This window comes from Parasteatoda tepidariorum, chromosome 7 (assembly GCF_043381705.1).
Source record: "Parasteatoda tepidariorum isolate YZ-2023 chromosome 7, CAS_Ptep_4.0, whole genome shotgun sequence".
NCBI classification, from domain to species: Eukaryota; Metazoa; Arthropoda; class Arachnida; order Araneae; family Theridiidae; genus Parasteatoda; species Parasteatoda tepidariorum.
In genome coordinates this window covers 49,806,739-49,824,742 of record NC_092210.1, presented here as the reverse complement: position 1 = coordinate 49,824,742, position 18,004 = coordinate 49,806,739, and the positions used below count along the sequence as shown (strand labels likewise).

Below are 18,004 nucleotides of genomic sequence, written 5' to 3'. Positions count from 1 at the left end.
AAAATGGCATAAAAAATTGAAGGTTAATGAACAAATTTGAAGAAATTTTTTTTTTTGGAATAACAAATTAGCTCACGTAAACCTGAATAAATATTTTTGTAATTATTCCCTTCCATTTAATGTAAGCCGATTTCTTATTCAAGACCATTTTGAAAATCGATGTCAATTTATTTCTGTAAAGTTCGTCTCCTTAAAGAGTGCAGTAGTTACGGCAATTCTAAAGTCGTTTGTTGTCTCTACATATAAAAAAAAAAGAGAAGAAGAAAAAGAAAAAAAAACAATAGGTGTAGTTACAGCTGCATTTAGCACTTAGCTGTATAGTTATAACTACATTTGTAACAAAGTAGTTGTTTTTGTACTAAACTACAAAAATAATGTAGTTTTTCCGACCATTGTATATACAGGTATGAATATGTGTATCTGTGTATGAGAAAGGATGTGAGAATGAATCCCACAATTAAACTTCTATCCTTTTTTCCACACCAACCAGAGTTTCGGCAGAGTATGTCGTTAATCTTAGTTCTGCTTATTTGTTTATTTATTTTCACTACCACTGTTCTTAAATAAAATTTGAGTGTCATCACCAAAAAGTGTTTCCGACAGTCTGTTCACCAAACGCTTTTTTTTCTTCTTTTGAACTAGATTCTTTTGAAACTTTCGCAGAAGAAAGAATTTTTTTTGTTTTAGTTTATCTTAATCCTTTTAATTAAAACTTTATTGCATGTTTTTATTGTTTGATATTTAATTCTGTTAGGTATAGTGAAGAAGTACGTTTACTTGTTTTTATTGATTTGCTTTTGTTTTTGTGAAATTAAGAAGGAGAACAGTTAGGATAGCATTGTATGAAAAAGTCATTAGAAATCCCGTTAGACTCTCTGTCTGTGTTGTTTTCTTAACTAATTCTAACTAATCGAACTAATCTCTAATTTAGTTTTAACTTAGTTATCTAACTAATGTGAAATGAGTATTTTTTATGAAGAATCTAAGTGACATTTTAGTTAATTTGAATGATTTATCTAACACTGTTTAATAAATTATGTAATATACTTGGTGGTTATAAACTAGAAGTCAAAAATATAAGAACCTAAATGAGCATATATCATAAAGGAATGTGTGTGCTGAAATTCCGCGTTGAGCCGTTGTTAGGTCTCGCTAATTAGTTCGGTGGCGTAAAGCGCTTCGTTTGCTTGAATCTTAATTTTCACAAATTTCAAGCAGCATGCATCGTTACTCCAATGTGTAGTTGGATTGCACAGGGATCATCATTTATATTGAAGAGCAAAGACAAATTTCTGATTTTTTTCATTTCTCGATTGTAGAGTGGATTATCTTCACAATTTACCTTACAGCTTTGCTTCAAACAAAAATAAATTATGACTTCTTGCCGGGAATTATCGTATTTGTATTGTTGTTGTTACCTTTTAAGTAATTCATTTAATATAATCGATAATAAATGAAGGTAATAATTTTTTAATTAATAATTGAATAATAGTTAATTGGTATGTGATAAATGAAGAATGTTATAAACGAACTTTTTACTTAATGTTTAAAAAAAACTGCACTAGTTCGTGGCACTCAGCATAAAGAGACATCTAGCTTTTTCTACGCATTTTGTATTTTCCCACCTTCATGTTGTAGAAAATTTATGTTTTGAACCAATAGATGGCGTTGCCTACTCTTTTGTTTTGGCTATTCTAATGTTTACTTTTTGTTTTGTTGTTATTAAAGAATATGAATCCTAACCCCTCTGTCGCTTTTTTATACATGTAGTAGCCTAAATAGAATGTGTGGCGTCATTTCAGTTAATTGAGTATTAAATAATTTCTGGATCCATTTCATTTAAAACACTGTAGATTAGTAATTTCTAAGTTTTGTTTTCAAATTATTTTATTTTTGGCAAAATTTTTTTTATTAATGAAAATCATAAATGTAACTGTATTTTAATAATTATTTACATAAATAATTTTTATCATAAAATAAAAAAATTTCTGAAAAAACTGCCAATATACTTTTTCTTTCTTTTCATACTTACTCTTGTTAATTCTTATCAGATTTAATTTCCGACTCGATAATTTAATAATTCTTTTTTTTTTTTAAGAAAATAAGAATCATCAGAAATTAAAGAGCGATGATCGTTTTTTATAATTTTTCCAACAAATTGAGTTTTTTCAGATCAATAGGCAAAATCATGGTGCCAGCGAAACTTAATTTTGCTTACCTTAACCGAATTTCCGGTACATATCTTATTCATTACCAACTATAAGTTGCGATTTATTGGGAAAAAAAAACTCATCATCATAAATTAAATAAAGATGGACCTTGCACACTGCCTGCTAAAAATGTCCTCATTTATGTCGTTTGGAGATATCGTTTTTTGTTTTATCCTTTCTTTTTTCGACAAAATATGTTTCCATTAGAGAACATTTACTTCAGAAAGTTAATTGCTATCCTTATGTGTTCATGCTTCTCAATTTTCCCTGCAATACGCTGGGATGGTTTTTCCCATTACTGCAGATAATTATTTTTGAAAACTTTTATCGGAAAAAAAAATTTCTGAGTGGTTATTTTTAATTAGACAATGATGGGATTATACTTCCGCTTAAGGGTTCCTAAATAGATTTTTTTTTCTTTAGTTTTGTGCGTATTATCGCTTAGAATACATATATTTATATATTATTCATGTTGTGCTTATGTGGTAATGTTCTGAATTGAATCGACAGATCTCTAGAATTTTTGTATCGTATAAATAGTATAAACAAATTTTTTTTTAACGATTTCAATTTCTAATGTGATAAAATAAGTTTTAACACTTTTCTTTTATAAAAGATTATTTAGCTGAAAAAATAATTTGTTTTGGAACTCATGGATCAAGTGTTCGGACAAACTAGCCTTCGTGTAAAAAAGTTTTTTTTTCTTTGGTGGAACTAAATTGCATTTGCTTTACGTGGGGAGGAAAACCACGAAGCACGGTTAGTCCGACGGGCAAAGGTATTCTGATCCTTGAATAGTCTACCATTGAATGCTATTTTACGGCAACACTGTGGTCAGTGCCGGTCGGGGGCAGCATTCGTGTCAACCAACTTCTGCTGGGATTATAACTCATTAAGAGGGAAAATGCTATCCCCTGAGCTACTGTGGTTCATTGTACTGATTTTTTTTAATTTCTAACCGACGTTGAACAGCAGACCCAATGTTTGAGTTTACGACAGCGTTCAACTACTTAACCTTGTAATTTTGAACCCAATCAAGAAGACAAAGGAACTTCTATACCAAGCATTGGGAGAAACTATTTGACGGAATTAACCATCATTTGCGTAACATGGAGCGGAAAACCACGAAAATCTCACACGATCAGCCTGACGGCAAGGGGATTCTAACCCATGATCCGTCTACCACTCATGATAATTTACGTCAGCACTGTGGCCAGGGCACTGGGAGTAGAATTCGCATCTACCAACCGCTGCTTAGATTCAAACCTGGGTCACCTCATTGGGAAGCGAACGCTCAGAGCCACCGCGGTGCATTCTACTTGATTTAGTGAATTTTATCGGAATCACACGGTCAGTACTGATGTCAGTCGCATGCTTATAACTAATTCCATTGCTTATACAGAGTTATTCATAATTCCCTCCGCCTGTAAAGGCAATTTTTTTTTTACTACAATTGGCTTCGGTGGTACATGTTACTGCCATCTACCGGCAACTGCTTAAACTAAAACTTGAATACTTCCGGAATAATATCATACGTTCTTTTTTGCCATATTCGTCTTCGTTTTTTTACTAGGACGCTTCGAAACCCCAGAGGGAATTATGAATAACTCTGTATATGTATTTACCGACACTTTGCTACTATCTCGTTTTTATTAGAAAGTTCAATTTTCATTTAAAAATGTAGATGAAACCTTTTTTTTAAAAACTTTTTTAAGTGAATATTTCAAAAAATATTTTATTTTCTATTACGGAAGGTGACCCAGGATTTTCTACTTGTAATTCACTTTCTATGGTGCGTAATATTGGAAATCCTTACTCTTCTATACATTCGATTTTGAAAGGAGAGGAAAAGTTCTGCTTTTTGGAATAGTTTGGCATGGGTAATAATAAAAAAAGAATGTTGGAACTGCTGCGTTTGACATTTTCGTTTCTTTCGTCTGGAATATTCTTTTTTCATGAAATTTTACCTTTCCTTCAAGAGAACCCCATCAATATTTTTTAGTTTGATTTTTTGTCGAATTGTTCTATACGCGGTTGTCACTCTCCTTTTGAGTATTTGTGTTTTTACAATGTATAGTTGTATTATTTCCTTTTTATGGAAGTCTTTTTAAATAGAAACTCTACTTCGGAAAAATACTTCTTTGGCCTCCCGAAGTAAGAAGAAGAAAACCTACGTTCTTTTTAGATACTTCTTTTTAAATTTATTTTTATTTATTTTTTTTACGCCCAACTTTTAAGAGCCATGAATGGAAAAATATTTATCTGTGGCTGAAAAGATGAGATAGGATGGAATTTTCAGACATTTTTATTATAGGATATGCTGCTGTTTCTTCAAAATGGGAAAGACGTTACTTTGGGTGATCGGTTAATACAGCTGTTAAGCCTATTTGCAGTGGGTTTTGTTGCAAATATTATTTTCTCGGCTTCAAGCTACGATTTGCGTAGGAAGTTTGGCAGGACAATGTTCGATTTTGGAAATTATTTGTTTAAATCATTTCACTTGATCTTTTGACGACTGTAATCAGGGGTCTGTTCAGACATTTTGTGAAGGGTCCGTTTTTGTAAAATTGTGAAAAAATTAATCGTAATTTGTGAATATAAATAAGTCACATTCTTTCAACCAGGGTCCTGCTTGTGTGAATTTGGGCAAATAGGGTCCTGTTATTGCAAAACACTTTTTCAATGAATTTTTAAATTGTAAAGACATACAAGATTATGCTGAACACTGTAAAATTATAATTAAAAATATTAAATTTTCAAAAATAAACAGCAATTGCTGCTGCTAAATTAAGAGATGCAACATACAAATATTTGGTATTTAGCCTACACTGCTGAACGCAGGATATTCACTTTGGACGAATAAAGGAAGAAGAATCTGCTGAAGACAAAATTTAGTACGTTTACAGCTGTCTTTCTTTCCCCTCCTTCCTGGGAAGGGTTCTTTCGATTAACAAAACAATAATGAAGATATACAAATTTGTGAAGGGTCGCGTAATCCATCGCCAATTCCACCTGCAATCGCCAAGTGTATAATCTATGGTATGGTTTGGCAATTCGCTTCCTGTACCTAAGATTGAAGCAATTGCGCACGCTCGCATTTATTTTAGATGCTACGTATCTTTACGTTATGTTGGCGTGATTTAAGCTACAAAGACAAAACTACAAGCACACTGTTTATAGCTGTCAAATATTGTTTTGTATTTAAGCCTACCTTCGAACTGAAAACATGGACATGGAATGGGAATTTGAAGAAATATATTGAAGACATTTAGAAATGAATCGTGTGATCTTACAACAATTGCTTCATCCAATAAATAAATAATTTTATTGGTTTTTGTTTTAACATTATGTTTGTCTAATTGCGCCAGTTCTAGTTGGCTGTCTAATTGCACCAATTAGAAACTAGATATATTTTCGCTATTTTAAAATTATAAATTATATTTATTTAACTATACAATTTAGTTAAAAGGAAATAATCAATAGAAGTCCAATAATATTTTTTTAAATATTAACGTTGTTGTTGTCGTGTCTATGCTTACACTGCTAGTGCAAAGATTAGAGTCCTCCTAAAGTCTTGGTAACAAGATTTGCTAGTTCTGGAGCCCGATGGCCATGGAGAAATTCGATAGGGAGTGCTCCAAGTTGAAAGAGGGAGCCGTTAATGGCCTGGCAATCAAAAACATGGTCTAGGGTTAGTTGCAAATGAGGACAGTGCTTGCAGATGGGATAGAATTTTATATTGGTGCGTGAGATCTTCATGCCTTTGAAATGTCTAGTACGTAGCCTAGCTATTGTAGAGGAGAGGTTTCTTGGGCAGTTTAGATTGGGGATTGTTGCCTTGCTAAAAAAGCTGGTTGTATATCCTTCGCCTGGCGACAGCATTCGCATCTGCACAGGTGACAGCTCGAGGTTGATCTTCGTCGCGTGCTTCCTTTGCAAGGGCATTTGCGCATTCATTGCCATCGATTCCAACATGAGTTGGGATCCACTGGAGAGTGCAACGGATATTTAGTAATTGGAGATGGGTATTAATTTCTTGCGTTATTGATGTTTTACCGTTTTTTCCGAAAAATTCGAAGATGTGACCAGGGCTGTGCTCCATGCCTTCGGTCCCATTTGAATTGTACTTTTCTGCACTTGTCAAACGACAACAACAACAATCGTTATGTATGGCATCGAGTGCTGATTTTGCGTCTGAGAAAATCACAATTTCTTTTATTGGGTCTTTTAGAGAATAGGAGCGACAAAGGGCAAGAGCCTCTTTAATAGCTATTAATTCGCTAGTGAAGTTCGAAGCAATTTGGCCAATGGGTATTTTGAGTTATCATTATTAATAATAATAAAAAGCTGCATTCTTTATCTCTGAATTCATCAAAATCTATAATCTATTCAATTTTCTACTCACAAAACCGCAGAGTTACGTAGAGCAAAGTATCTTGACTCGTATGCTACAGCTTTAGAGATAGTCTACGTCCATTGTAAATGTTTGTTTTGATTTTGTGATCAAAGCTAAAATGATATACCTCTACGTTAGATATTTTTAAGTTAGTGATTTTTGAAGAATCTTATTTTCACTTACATAAGTTCGATATTTTTTCACTGACGCATGCGCATTTCACCGATACTGACGCATGCGCAATTACTTGAAATATTACTCTCGGAAGCTAACGTAAATTTGCGAAATCTAACTATTAACTTAATGTATAATTAAGCTTAATATCTTTAATTTTTTTTCAAAACATAAAAAAAAAGAAATATCCATCAATGAGATGTAGGGGAAATCAGGGAGATTTGGCATAACTTTCATTTTTTTTTTTTTTTTAAATGAGTATTTAAACATTTATTGAACGTGTTAGCAATAGATAGCAGCATATGGTATTGGCGCGAATCACATTTTGTTTTCTGTTTTTCAGTCGTTGGGAAATAAAATTTTAAACAAATTGAACCGTTTATAAAGCTGTTTCGCGGCATACAATATATAAAACTCCCCTAGTTACGCTTTTAGCTCAATTTACGCTTTGGTTTTAATTGTTTGCAATCTGGCAATCTTGTTGCGAAAATATTTTAAATCATTCTTGAAAAATTTCCCTTTCATGTAAGTTCATTTGAATTCGCTACTCGCTTTATAGTTTTCATTCCATGTTTTATTCTGTTTTTTCTTTATATTTTATTTTCTGTTTTTACATGATATTTTTACCTATTGTGTTCTATTTTATTTGTTGTAATTTTTTTGTAAAAAATTTTTTTTGAGTGTTTCTCACACTATTGTATTGATATATTTCTATATATTCTTTAGCTATATTGATACATTATTGGAAATTACTCTTTTTTGCGGATATAATCGTGTGAGCTGATGAAAAGATTATAACTTTTATTTGCTGGATTTTTTGAAATTTTTTATTCTCTTTTGTTCTTCCAGTTTTTTGTTATTTTTATTATTCTTTTTTTCCCCTTTTTCCATTGTTCTGTAATTTTCCCCTTGTTTTCTCTACATTTTGAACTTATTTTATGAGTTCTGTTTACTTGCAGCTTATGCGCAATAAATGAAACTTATTGTTTTTCTTAATATTCTTCGTGTTTTTTGTTTTTTGAACCTGTCTAACCTGCCATTCGTGCACATTAAAGTAGTTTCTATAGATGGTTTTAAAAATCGGTATATGTATTTATTTTGAAGTAGAAATTTCAAAATTATTTGCAAAGAAAATGGGGGGGAAATAAGTCGAAGACAGAAAAAAGTTCATTATATCCAACTTCCTCACTTTTTTGGTTNTATATATATATATATAATATTATTTTTTTTTACCTTTTAGTTATTTACAAGCTAGATATTGATAGCGTAATTCGTATAAAACAACATTCAATCAATTTTTTTCAGACTGAATAAAAAGAACTATATACATATTTTTTCTTTATTGAAATATTTTGCCCGCATGAAATATTTCTTAGAAAGATTTTAATATGTAATAGAAGTGCAGCGATGCCAAAAATGAATTATCATAAATAAACAGAAAAAGGTTTATTCAAACGTAAAAAAGCCGTTGATAAATAATGCAAAAGGAAAATAAAAATTTAAAATCGAAACGACACCGCGGCCTGGAGCATAGAAAACTGCTAGTTAAATGTCAGAATTCTACCCAGAAAATTAAACATAATGGGAATTTAAAGCAAGATTTATTCCAACCGAAACAAACACTGATAAAAAAAAATATTCAATTTTCTCCAGGCTATAATGCAAAATATCCTGTTTTCTTGTTTTTATCAGAATAAGTGCATAAAAGTAATTACATGCAAAATGTGTTCATGAAAAGTACTTTTTTAAATAGAATAAGAAAGTTTTAGTTGTGTGCATTAATTAAGGCATATTAATATATTTTCTCGGGTGATAATTTTGTTTGTTTGTTATTAACTTTAAATGAAATAGTTTTTACTAGAGTACTTTTTGGTAAATTCACAAAGTAACATACTGCAGTTTTTTTCCCTAACAAGTCAGTTGCTTAGCTGCCTTTGGGAAAGATCTGGTATTGTAGCGTAGCTGCCGTGAATAATGGGTAGAATATAAGACTACAAACAAGATTAAATCAAGAACCATTATGGTTTAATTTATGAAAGACAAGTTCAAGATTGCCTCGTATTATAAGCAGAGGGTGACTTAACAAATTTTTTAAAGTGGTATGCCTTTTAAGTAAATAATACCAAGAAACTGAAACGGTTAAATATTTCTTGATTAAGACTTCATTCGCGTCAAAAATATAAAAATTTTTACAAAATACACATCACTTTTACCAAATTTGCTGCTCATTTCTGTTTGAGTTAAAAAAAGTTAAAACCCAATCATCTCTGATTAAGAGTAAAGAGCCAATCAGAACTAAAATATTTTATACCAATTCTGAATTTTAATAAAGGAAAGCTCAATGATCCACCCATATTAAACCCCTCTGGTCAAAGGTTATATAAATCGTTCTTCCAAACGAATGTTCTTAAAATAAGGTATGGCCGGAAATACATTTCTTTACTCTCAACTTTAAGTATAAGGAAAAAGCGATTAAATAAATAGCTGAAGTAAAATAAATTTTTAATTAAATAAGTTAAGTTAAAATATAAATTGAGCTACAATAGTGTTAAAGATATCGTAACTGTATCAATGAAGAGAATTTAAGAATTTATATAAAAAATTTCGCAGTTGTTTAACAACGTAGGGTAATCTGTTGAACGTTTCCTTATACAGTGGATTATTTTCATTATACATTGCTGAAATTTAATTCGGAGTTATAGGCCTCTCACCACGAGTTGGCATGCACAAAGTGAGATTAAAGCAAACTGGTTGAGTTTATTCCAACGATTTAGGGAGAGAAGGCAAAGCCGCAACGAAAGAGGTCAAAGAATCTGGGGAAAATGCTTATAAACACCTTAATATATGTATTCTAGAAGAGAAATGAATAAAAAATCTTACTTATGTAAAGAGTTTTCTATTGTAGTCAGCCGAAGAATAGGAATTGTGAGCCAGTTTGGAATTCTCGCCAAAAGAAATTAGCTCAAAGAAATAGCTATTTAACTTTCTCCACCTATGAAAGAACTCTTCCGTTTAGCTTTCCCGTCAACTCGTCAAACTTGTCGTGGTTTAAATAATATCACAATCCCGATATTATTGAACATAAAGTTCTGGTTAGCTATTGTACAATTTATTTTTTAAACTCATTATGATCCTAACTTAGATTTTAAAATAGTTTATTTCTGGAATATACGTATTTAAAAATTTGTCGGAAATAAATGTTTGAATTTAAATTCAAAAATCAATGCTGCTAAAAAAAAGTGCTAGTCTTCTTAACCCATGTGACCCTCCCTCCCAAGGAACCCTAGGGTTCCGACACAATTATTTTTGATGGCGGCTAAAACTCATTCCGAGGGGGGATAAAAAATTCTGACATATATATTTGGCCTGAACTACAACTCTTAAAACAATTTCCAGCTTTCTCCTATCTATTTCTTTCCTCAATTTCTTAACATAAGAATATTTCTTTTGATTCTCTGAGTGATATATAAAACTGCACTAGTTATTATCGAAATTGTAGTAATTATGCCAGCTTTTTAATAAATTAGTAAATTTTTAAAAATGGCGTAGTAGAAATAGCACTCTTTCGTAATAATTAAGCATCATTACATCAATTTTTAGTCAAACGTGCCTTCCTGGTAATTTCTGCTTATGTTGGCGTTTGCGATTTAAGCAAAAAGTGAGGATGCGACGTGATCTTTTCTTAAACAGGCCAAAAATTCCCCTCTAAAAGATGAGGCCTTCGTCTAAAGTTCTTCCAACTTTTCTCTTTAATGCCTTGATATTTGAGAAGTTTAATAAAAAGAACCTAGTTTCCAATGTTCGCCATGTTCTAAACACTTTTATGGTTAATTAATTTTCTTCCAACAACGAAACTTTGTATGACATGCGTAGTTTGGGATTTGGCAGAATTAAAAGTGGGGTTGAGTTGTCGGGAAGATTCTCCCGACGTTCTAATCAATATTCAAACTAGAATCTCTAAATGTGTGATTTTTAAACGTCAGGTCTCGTTCGTTAAGTATGCAAGACGAGAGTGATAGAATTCCTGAGTTTGTGTTTACCAACTTGTGAAGGGAGGGTATTTTTGTGTAAACTCTCTTCTAATGAGTTTGGTTAAAGTGTTAATCCTTCATATATGCTTGAATAAAATGTCACTTGGAGCTCATAAGTCAAAGTACGGGGAGCATTATTTTACTTCAGCATTGCCAGTAACTACTGGGCTGTTGCGCTTTGAGCGTTTAATATTAGAAGATGCTTAATTTATTTAGGATGCTTTAAAGACTTTTAAAAACCTACTTTCTAGCATTTTAAATAAAAATATTCTTAAGTCTTTTACCCAGTTAGTTCCTTTGAAGTAATTATTTTTAATATATTCTGCTGTAGACATGATTCGTTTTGGAGGCACTCTGAAATTCTTAAAACGTTGGATTTTTTAATATATATTTTGGAGTCCTTATAAGAAACACTTAGTCTAATAACGTTTACATCCTGGGTCGCAAATTTATATTTAAATGAGCAGAGCAGGGTGCGTTTCTATTAGCCCTTACATGTGCTTTTTTTTCATTGGGTGATGGTAAAAAATGATGAAATGAGATTTTTTTCTTTGTCATTTCGACTGCCTCCTTGAAATACGGAAAATGCATGATTTTTTACAGTGTTTTGTTCAACGTTTTCGGATTTGCCGTCATCTGTATCGTACCAATGGGCCATCATTTTATATGTTGCTCGCGTGTCTCTTATTTTACTGGACTGCCTCCTTGAAATACGGAAAATGCATGATTTTTTACAGTGTTTTGTTCAGCGTTTTCGGATTTGCCGTCGTCTGTATCGTACCAATGGGCCATAATTTTATATGTCGCTCGCGTGTCTGCATGCGCTTGCACAAATCTGGATTCTGTATGAAGGATTCTTTGCTGGTAGAAAATCACAGATAATCACTTCGCAAATTTCGTTTCCCTTTTGCGGTTTTGATTTAATAAAGATAATCTAATAAAGAATTGAAAATTTTAAATCTTGGAATTTTGTGCTTCGCTAATTGTTTTAAATATTTTAGGCTTTTCTTGCAGTCTTATTTTACTGGACTGCCTCCTTGAAATACGGAAAATGCATGATTTTTTACAGTGTTTTGTTCAACGTTTTCGGATTTGCCGTCGTCTGTATCGTACCAATGGGCCATAATTTTATATGTTACTCGCGTGTCTGCATGCGCTTGCACAAATCTGGATTCTGTATGAAGGATTCTTTGCTGGTAGAAAATCACAGATAATCACTTCGCAAATTTCGTTTCCCTTTTGCGGTTTTGATATAATGAAGATAATCTAATAAAGAAATTATTGAAAATTTTCAATCTCGGAATTTTGTGCTTCGCTAATTGTTTAAAATATTTTAGGCTTTTTCTTGCAGTCTTATTTTACTGGATTTGTTATTAAAATTTTTTAATACTCTTGAATAATTTTAGGGAGAAAAAAAACTAAATTGTTTTTAGAGGCAAGGTTTTAAATAGTTTGAATTGAGAGACATTTTAACATGCAGTAAATACAGTAAGGAATCTTTAGTGATTCAGATTTGTCATTTCAAAATAATAAAAATTATTTTTTCATCTTTTGATTTATAATTGGAATTAAAAGATCTTTCATCTAATATAGGGACCTCTAAGTATAGATAACATATAATAATTTACTTCTGACAAAACAGTTTAGCTTCAATACTCATAATATTTTGATTGTAAAATTATTAAATATTTTAGTTATTTCATCTAATAATTACTGAGCCAAATTACAAATTTTAATAGAAATTTAATTTGGGAATTTTAACTTATTTGTTTATCCATCTACGTTGGATAGTTATTCATAAGGAATTTTTATTTCAATATTAAAAATACACCCGATAATTTTTTCAAAAGTTTAACTATTTGCAATTTTGAATTAATATTATAATTTTTTGCATAAATGAATAAAGAAATTGTTAAATAAAAAGAATAGAAAGAGCAGTCTGGGTATAGTTGTCTGCGGTAATATACCGCCAACCGCTGAAACTGCTCCCGCGCTGACGGAGCTGCCATGTATGTCAGGGCATCCACTTTAATTTCGTTTCAGTGTTTTTGGATTTTTAAGATGTTATTTCCTGGTCTAAACTTTTGAGCATTTCCTGTTGTGGTATTCCCAAGGTAATATTTAGTATGTTACTTCCTGGTACAAACTTTTGAGCATTTCCTGTTTTAGTATTCCCAAGGTAATATTTAGTATGTTATTTCCTGGTACAAACTTTTGAGCATTTCCTGCTTTGGTATTCCCAAGGTAATATTTAGTATGTTATTACCTGGTACAAACTTTTGAGCATTTCATGTTTTAGTATTCCAGAGGTAACAATTAGAATGTTATTTCCTGCTAATGTTTTTCGATTTCCCCTATTGTGGTAATCCTTTCAGTTTTTTTATTATGTAATAACTTATTTTGTTTTATTTCATCTTAAATTTTTCATATAGTCTTAATTCATATACCCATAAATTATTTCATATAACCTTCCAACTGTGACATTAGCAGCTTCGCTCTATCGCGACTTTGAATTGTGTATTTTATACTTTCAATATATATATATATAAAGGATTCTTTNTATAGAAAGACTCCTATGAGAAATTCTATATATACATAGTGCAATTCTATATATATATATATATATATATATATAAAAGAAACGGTTCAAAATGGTATGTTGTGTGAAAGAAGATTAGATTTTGCATAATAAAATGGGACAAGTGAGCAAAAATTTTGGAAGTTATGTGATAAATTAATATAAATTAAAGCCTGTTAAAAGATATTTTTAAAAAAAAATTTTTTTTTTTTTGAAAACAATATCGTTAAGGGTCTTTTTCTTAATTTTATATTAATCTAAAAATATTTTATGTCATTTCAGGACGGCAGACTTCAGAGTGGCGACCATATCCTACAGATAGGTGATGTGAACCTGCGCGGCATGGGCTCTGAACAGGTCGCCATGGTCCTCAGGCAATCCGGCACCCACGTCCGACTCATAGTGGCCCGTCCCGTAGATCCTGCTTCCTGTGCCTCTCTCCGGAGTCACGCACCCCTCGTTCCCACTCGGATCCTGGCTGACCCCGAGGAACTGGAGAAGCACCTCACTATGTTTGCTCAAAACGGATTTTCTGAGCCCTCTCCGTACAAGGGCCCCACATCCGTTGACACTCCCTTCGCCTACCAGAGGGAACTTGGAGATGATTTGGTAAGTCCTTTTCTCCTCCAACCCCCTTTTTCCAGTTTTCTCCAGGAAAGTTGCCACCGGTCGATATTTATGCGAGGTTGTACGTGTTGGTGTAAGTTGAGTTTTGGCACCGATTTCAAGTTACTAAAGGTGCCACGCAGTCTGCAGTACTCCGGCCTGTTGTTGGATTGTTGTCTCGTTTTTTTTCTTCTATTTAATTTGTTTCTTATTGATTTTATCTTATATTACGCTTCTATTTGTGTTTTGTCGAGAGAATGTCTTGGGAAATCTATTGAAAATATTGATTTATCCAAGTTTTGTTTTTGTTGGTAGGATTGATTTCGGATTTGATAGGTTTTTAGATATTTAAAAAAAGAGGACGAGAGTAAATAGTTGCGTTTTTATTCATTGTCAAATAAATATTAATTTTATTTTGGTATTATTCTGAAACAACCGTTAATGATTAAAAAAAAAAAAGCTTTATGTTCGTAAATGAATGAATATCCATAAAAATTCAATTTTTGATTATTAAAACTACTAAAGAATCCTTGTATATTTGATAACTTATATACTTTTTTGTAGCTTCCCCTTTTGAAAAGTGAAACGTGACTTTAACCTTATCTTAACACTATTCTTATGTATTTTGAAAGGGCTGTGCTGTTCATGGTTGGATATCTTTGTTATCTGGCAGAAAACCTTAAAAGGGCAGGTCTCCTTTTTTTTTCTTCAAAGGCTCCCACCATTTCTCAGCTGCTCCTGTCTTTGTGACGTCCATGCATCCTGATTCAATTTTCAATAACATGGTCTTTTCCTTTATTTTGTTGTTTTTCGCGAACTTACTTTTATTGTTATTATAAGCATTATCTGGGGAAGTAATCTTACTTACCTAAAAAAAGATTCTATCGCTTTTATTTTATTCACTCTCCTCTTTAGTATGAAGAAAATATTTCTTTGTATAAAATACTTATGGTTATAATTTTTTTTAAACTGATGAAATAATTGAATTCTATGCCTTTAAAAAGCGGATGTTTTAATTTTAAGTTTTTGAAGATTGAAATCTATCTAAATATATTAAAATCTCATGATGTTGTTGCAGTTTTCCATTGTTGTCGGTGCATTTTTATTGGCCGGAAAATGACGTGGTAGAATCCAGTTTTCCCTCATTCAATTTCATATTGTTTTGGTTATCATCAGCATAAAATTAATGAAAGTTATCAAGGTATTGTTTATAAATATTTTAGTAACCCTAATTTAGAGGTATTTTCCTGTACTGCTATTATAACACTGTCGATTTAAGAGTTTAAAACTAATAAAAAAAATTTATTATTATTATAACGTAATTGTTACTTCTGTTTATCAATTGATCTAAATATTTATAGTACTAATAGATAATGATATTTGAGCATGAGAAGTGGGAACCCCATGTCTCTTAAGCAAACGGAATTTTTTTAGTACATATATGTTAAGAGAATGATTTAAATATTTGTTTAAAAAAAAAGACGAAAAACTGTTTTCTGCCGACGTACAATAATTATTGCAAAAGGGGGGTTGGTGAGCGGCAGTGAACAGGGGGCTTAGCACCCCAGTATATTTAAAAATGTTATTTCTCTTGTTGAATTATAGGATACGTTGGATATGTTTAATTATAGATACGGATATGTTGAATTGTAGATACTTGTTGAATTATAGGATAGTAAACACGTTAAAATTAAAATTTTATACAGTTTGGAAACTATTGCAATGAAATTTCTAAAATGAAGCGTTACTAAATATGTTTTCTTCCTCCAAAAACATTTTGTGAGAAAGAATTAAAATTTAAAAAAATTTAATTTAAAGTAGACACTGTCCAGTCAAAACTTTTCTAAAAATGTGGACGTTTTGTACTTTGGGACTTCAAATATTTTTACAAAACATATTGGCAATTTTTTCCCCCTAAACTTGCAACATTAACCATTAGAATTAACCGTTAAACATTGACCATGGGTCACATAATTGCAAATTTGATAAATTTTGTACTTCCTAATTTATCACCTTAAAATCAATTTAAATTTTATTTTCCTCACAGTAAACTCTTCTTGTTTTCGTATATACTCATAAATTTTTTATAATATCGCTAGAAATTTTACTTTTCAATGTCTATTTAAATAAAATAAAAAAAGGGGGGGGGGAGAGAAAGCAATCCAACCTTGCCTAATCTATTATTGATGCTGGAGAAAATAGATACGATTTTAGATTGGTTTCTTTTTCTTCTCAATAACATATTCTAGATGCAATTGCGTTTACGGCGCCATCTATTTAGTGAATTAGAGAAAAAGTTGTTTCAGTTTAAAGCATAGCTGCTTCTAAATTTTTAATGCTCTCTTAAACTTTTAATGATAAATTATTTATTTGATATTATATCTGAAATAAGTAATGTGACACACCATGAGACCCAATCCCAAAATCTTTTAGTTGTTTATTTTGCCAGAATATAACTTAAGTAAAACAGTTCGTAATCGTAATTCACAAATAATGGTAGCTTTTGTTAACATTCGCAATTCGACCTTCAGCATAGTTTTGTTATGTGGTGGACAAAATAGTGAAGCGCTGTGGTTGTAAACATTAACACCTTATGCAAGGAATATAATGCTATGCTGCAAGCAAGTAAAAAGAATTCCATTTGTTGTAAAGTATTTACAATTCAAGCAAGGGTTATGCCATGCTGCAGACAAACCGATAATCTTCGGTGGTTATAAGCACTCATAGCTCAAACTAAGAGGCATGCCACGAATGCATCCTAATATGTCACAAATCACCCAAAACTCGCGCATTCATCATGTCAACTTTAAAGCTCCTCGTCTAAACAGATGGCTTTCTGGTGAGAAACTTATAGACATTAATCAGCCTTTGAGCAGCTCTAAGGACTTATTACTACTTAATTGAATCAGCAGGGAAAGTAATGTTGTACCTGACTCAAATGATTGCGGTATTTAAATCCAATAATAATTTAAATCTTATCGATGCCACCAAAAATCCCATTAAATAAACTGCAGACGATTTACTTTTAACTTTAAAATATGCAAACTACTAATTAATCTACATTTTTACATTGCCTCCAAACGATGCATACGACACGTTTTGCGGAAGAAAAATTATCTCCTGTATAAACAAAGCGTGATTTGTTGATTACAGTCAGTGGAACGGAGCATTTGATTGATGTTGTCGATTGACGAATCGTCTTAAATTCGGATCGAATGTTTTACAGATATAAAACCCTACCTGAAAGAAAATTTGAATTTTATCCGTTTTAAAATTGCTCTTTTAGTTTAATTTTTATTTTCTCCCTTTTTATTTTCTATGAATTTCATTTTTTTCTTATTTAAATCTCCAACAGAAAAAAAAAATTAACAAGTTTACACTGCTAATCATTTGAAAAACTTGTACATTATTTTTTTTCTCTCCCTTATACAGCCTGGTGCATTTTACGTTCTCCCCCTTTCTTGTATCCGTTTTTAATAAACAAAGCCTTAAAAACCGTTGCCATCGTTAAAAAATTGTTTTTCTTTTCATAGCCATATGCTCTTTCATTGAAATTTGCTTATTAATGGCGCTTTTTTGGATTCGATATCAATATTGATTAGGGGACTAGGTATTATTTTTCAGACTAGCCTTTTTTTTTTTTTTAAAAAAAAACGAAAAAGTATTCTAAAGATAAGGTTGTTTATTGATTGTAAAAATATTTGAGTTGTGTAATGAATGGATTATGCAAATATGCGATACGAATATGCACTTTGTAATTCTTTATTTTTGCTGAATAATTTAATGGTTTCTGTGGGATTAGTTTGTGTGAGTTATTTTTGCATTGAATAAATTTGCGCATGAATTTATATTGGTATTGATTTGAATTTAATTGATATGATTTGGAGAGGAATTGTAAGTTAATTACTTAATTACCATTTTCCCCCCTTCTATCTCACCCTAAGTGGTCAGCTGATGTAAACATATTATTTAAAGAAATCACCCATGCAGCAGAGATAAGTATTAATTA

General features: G+C 31.5%; 1 protein-coding gene across 8 annotated transcripts in view; it reads left to right on the top strand.

Annotated features, from left to right (window-relative positions):
* LOC107448785 (multiple PDZ domain protein) overlaps positions 1-18,004 on the top strand; it is a 646,665-nt gene that overhangs the window by 213,197 nt on the left and 415,464 nt on the right. For all 8 annotated transcript variants that reach the window (XM_071183400.1, XM_071183401.1, XM_071183402.1 and 5 more), the window contains one exon: positions 13,672-13,998. In XM_071183400.1, coding sequence (XP_071039501.1) covers positions 13,672-13,998 — 327 coding nt within the window. The remainder of the gene's footprint in view (positions 1-13,671; positions 13,999-18,004) is intronic.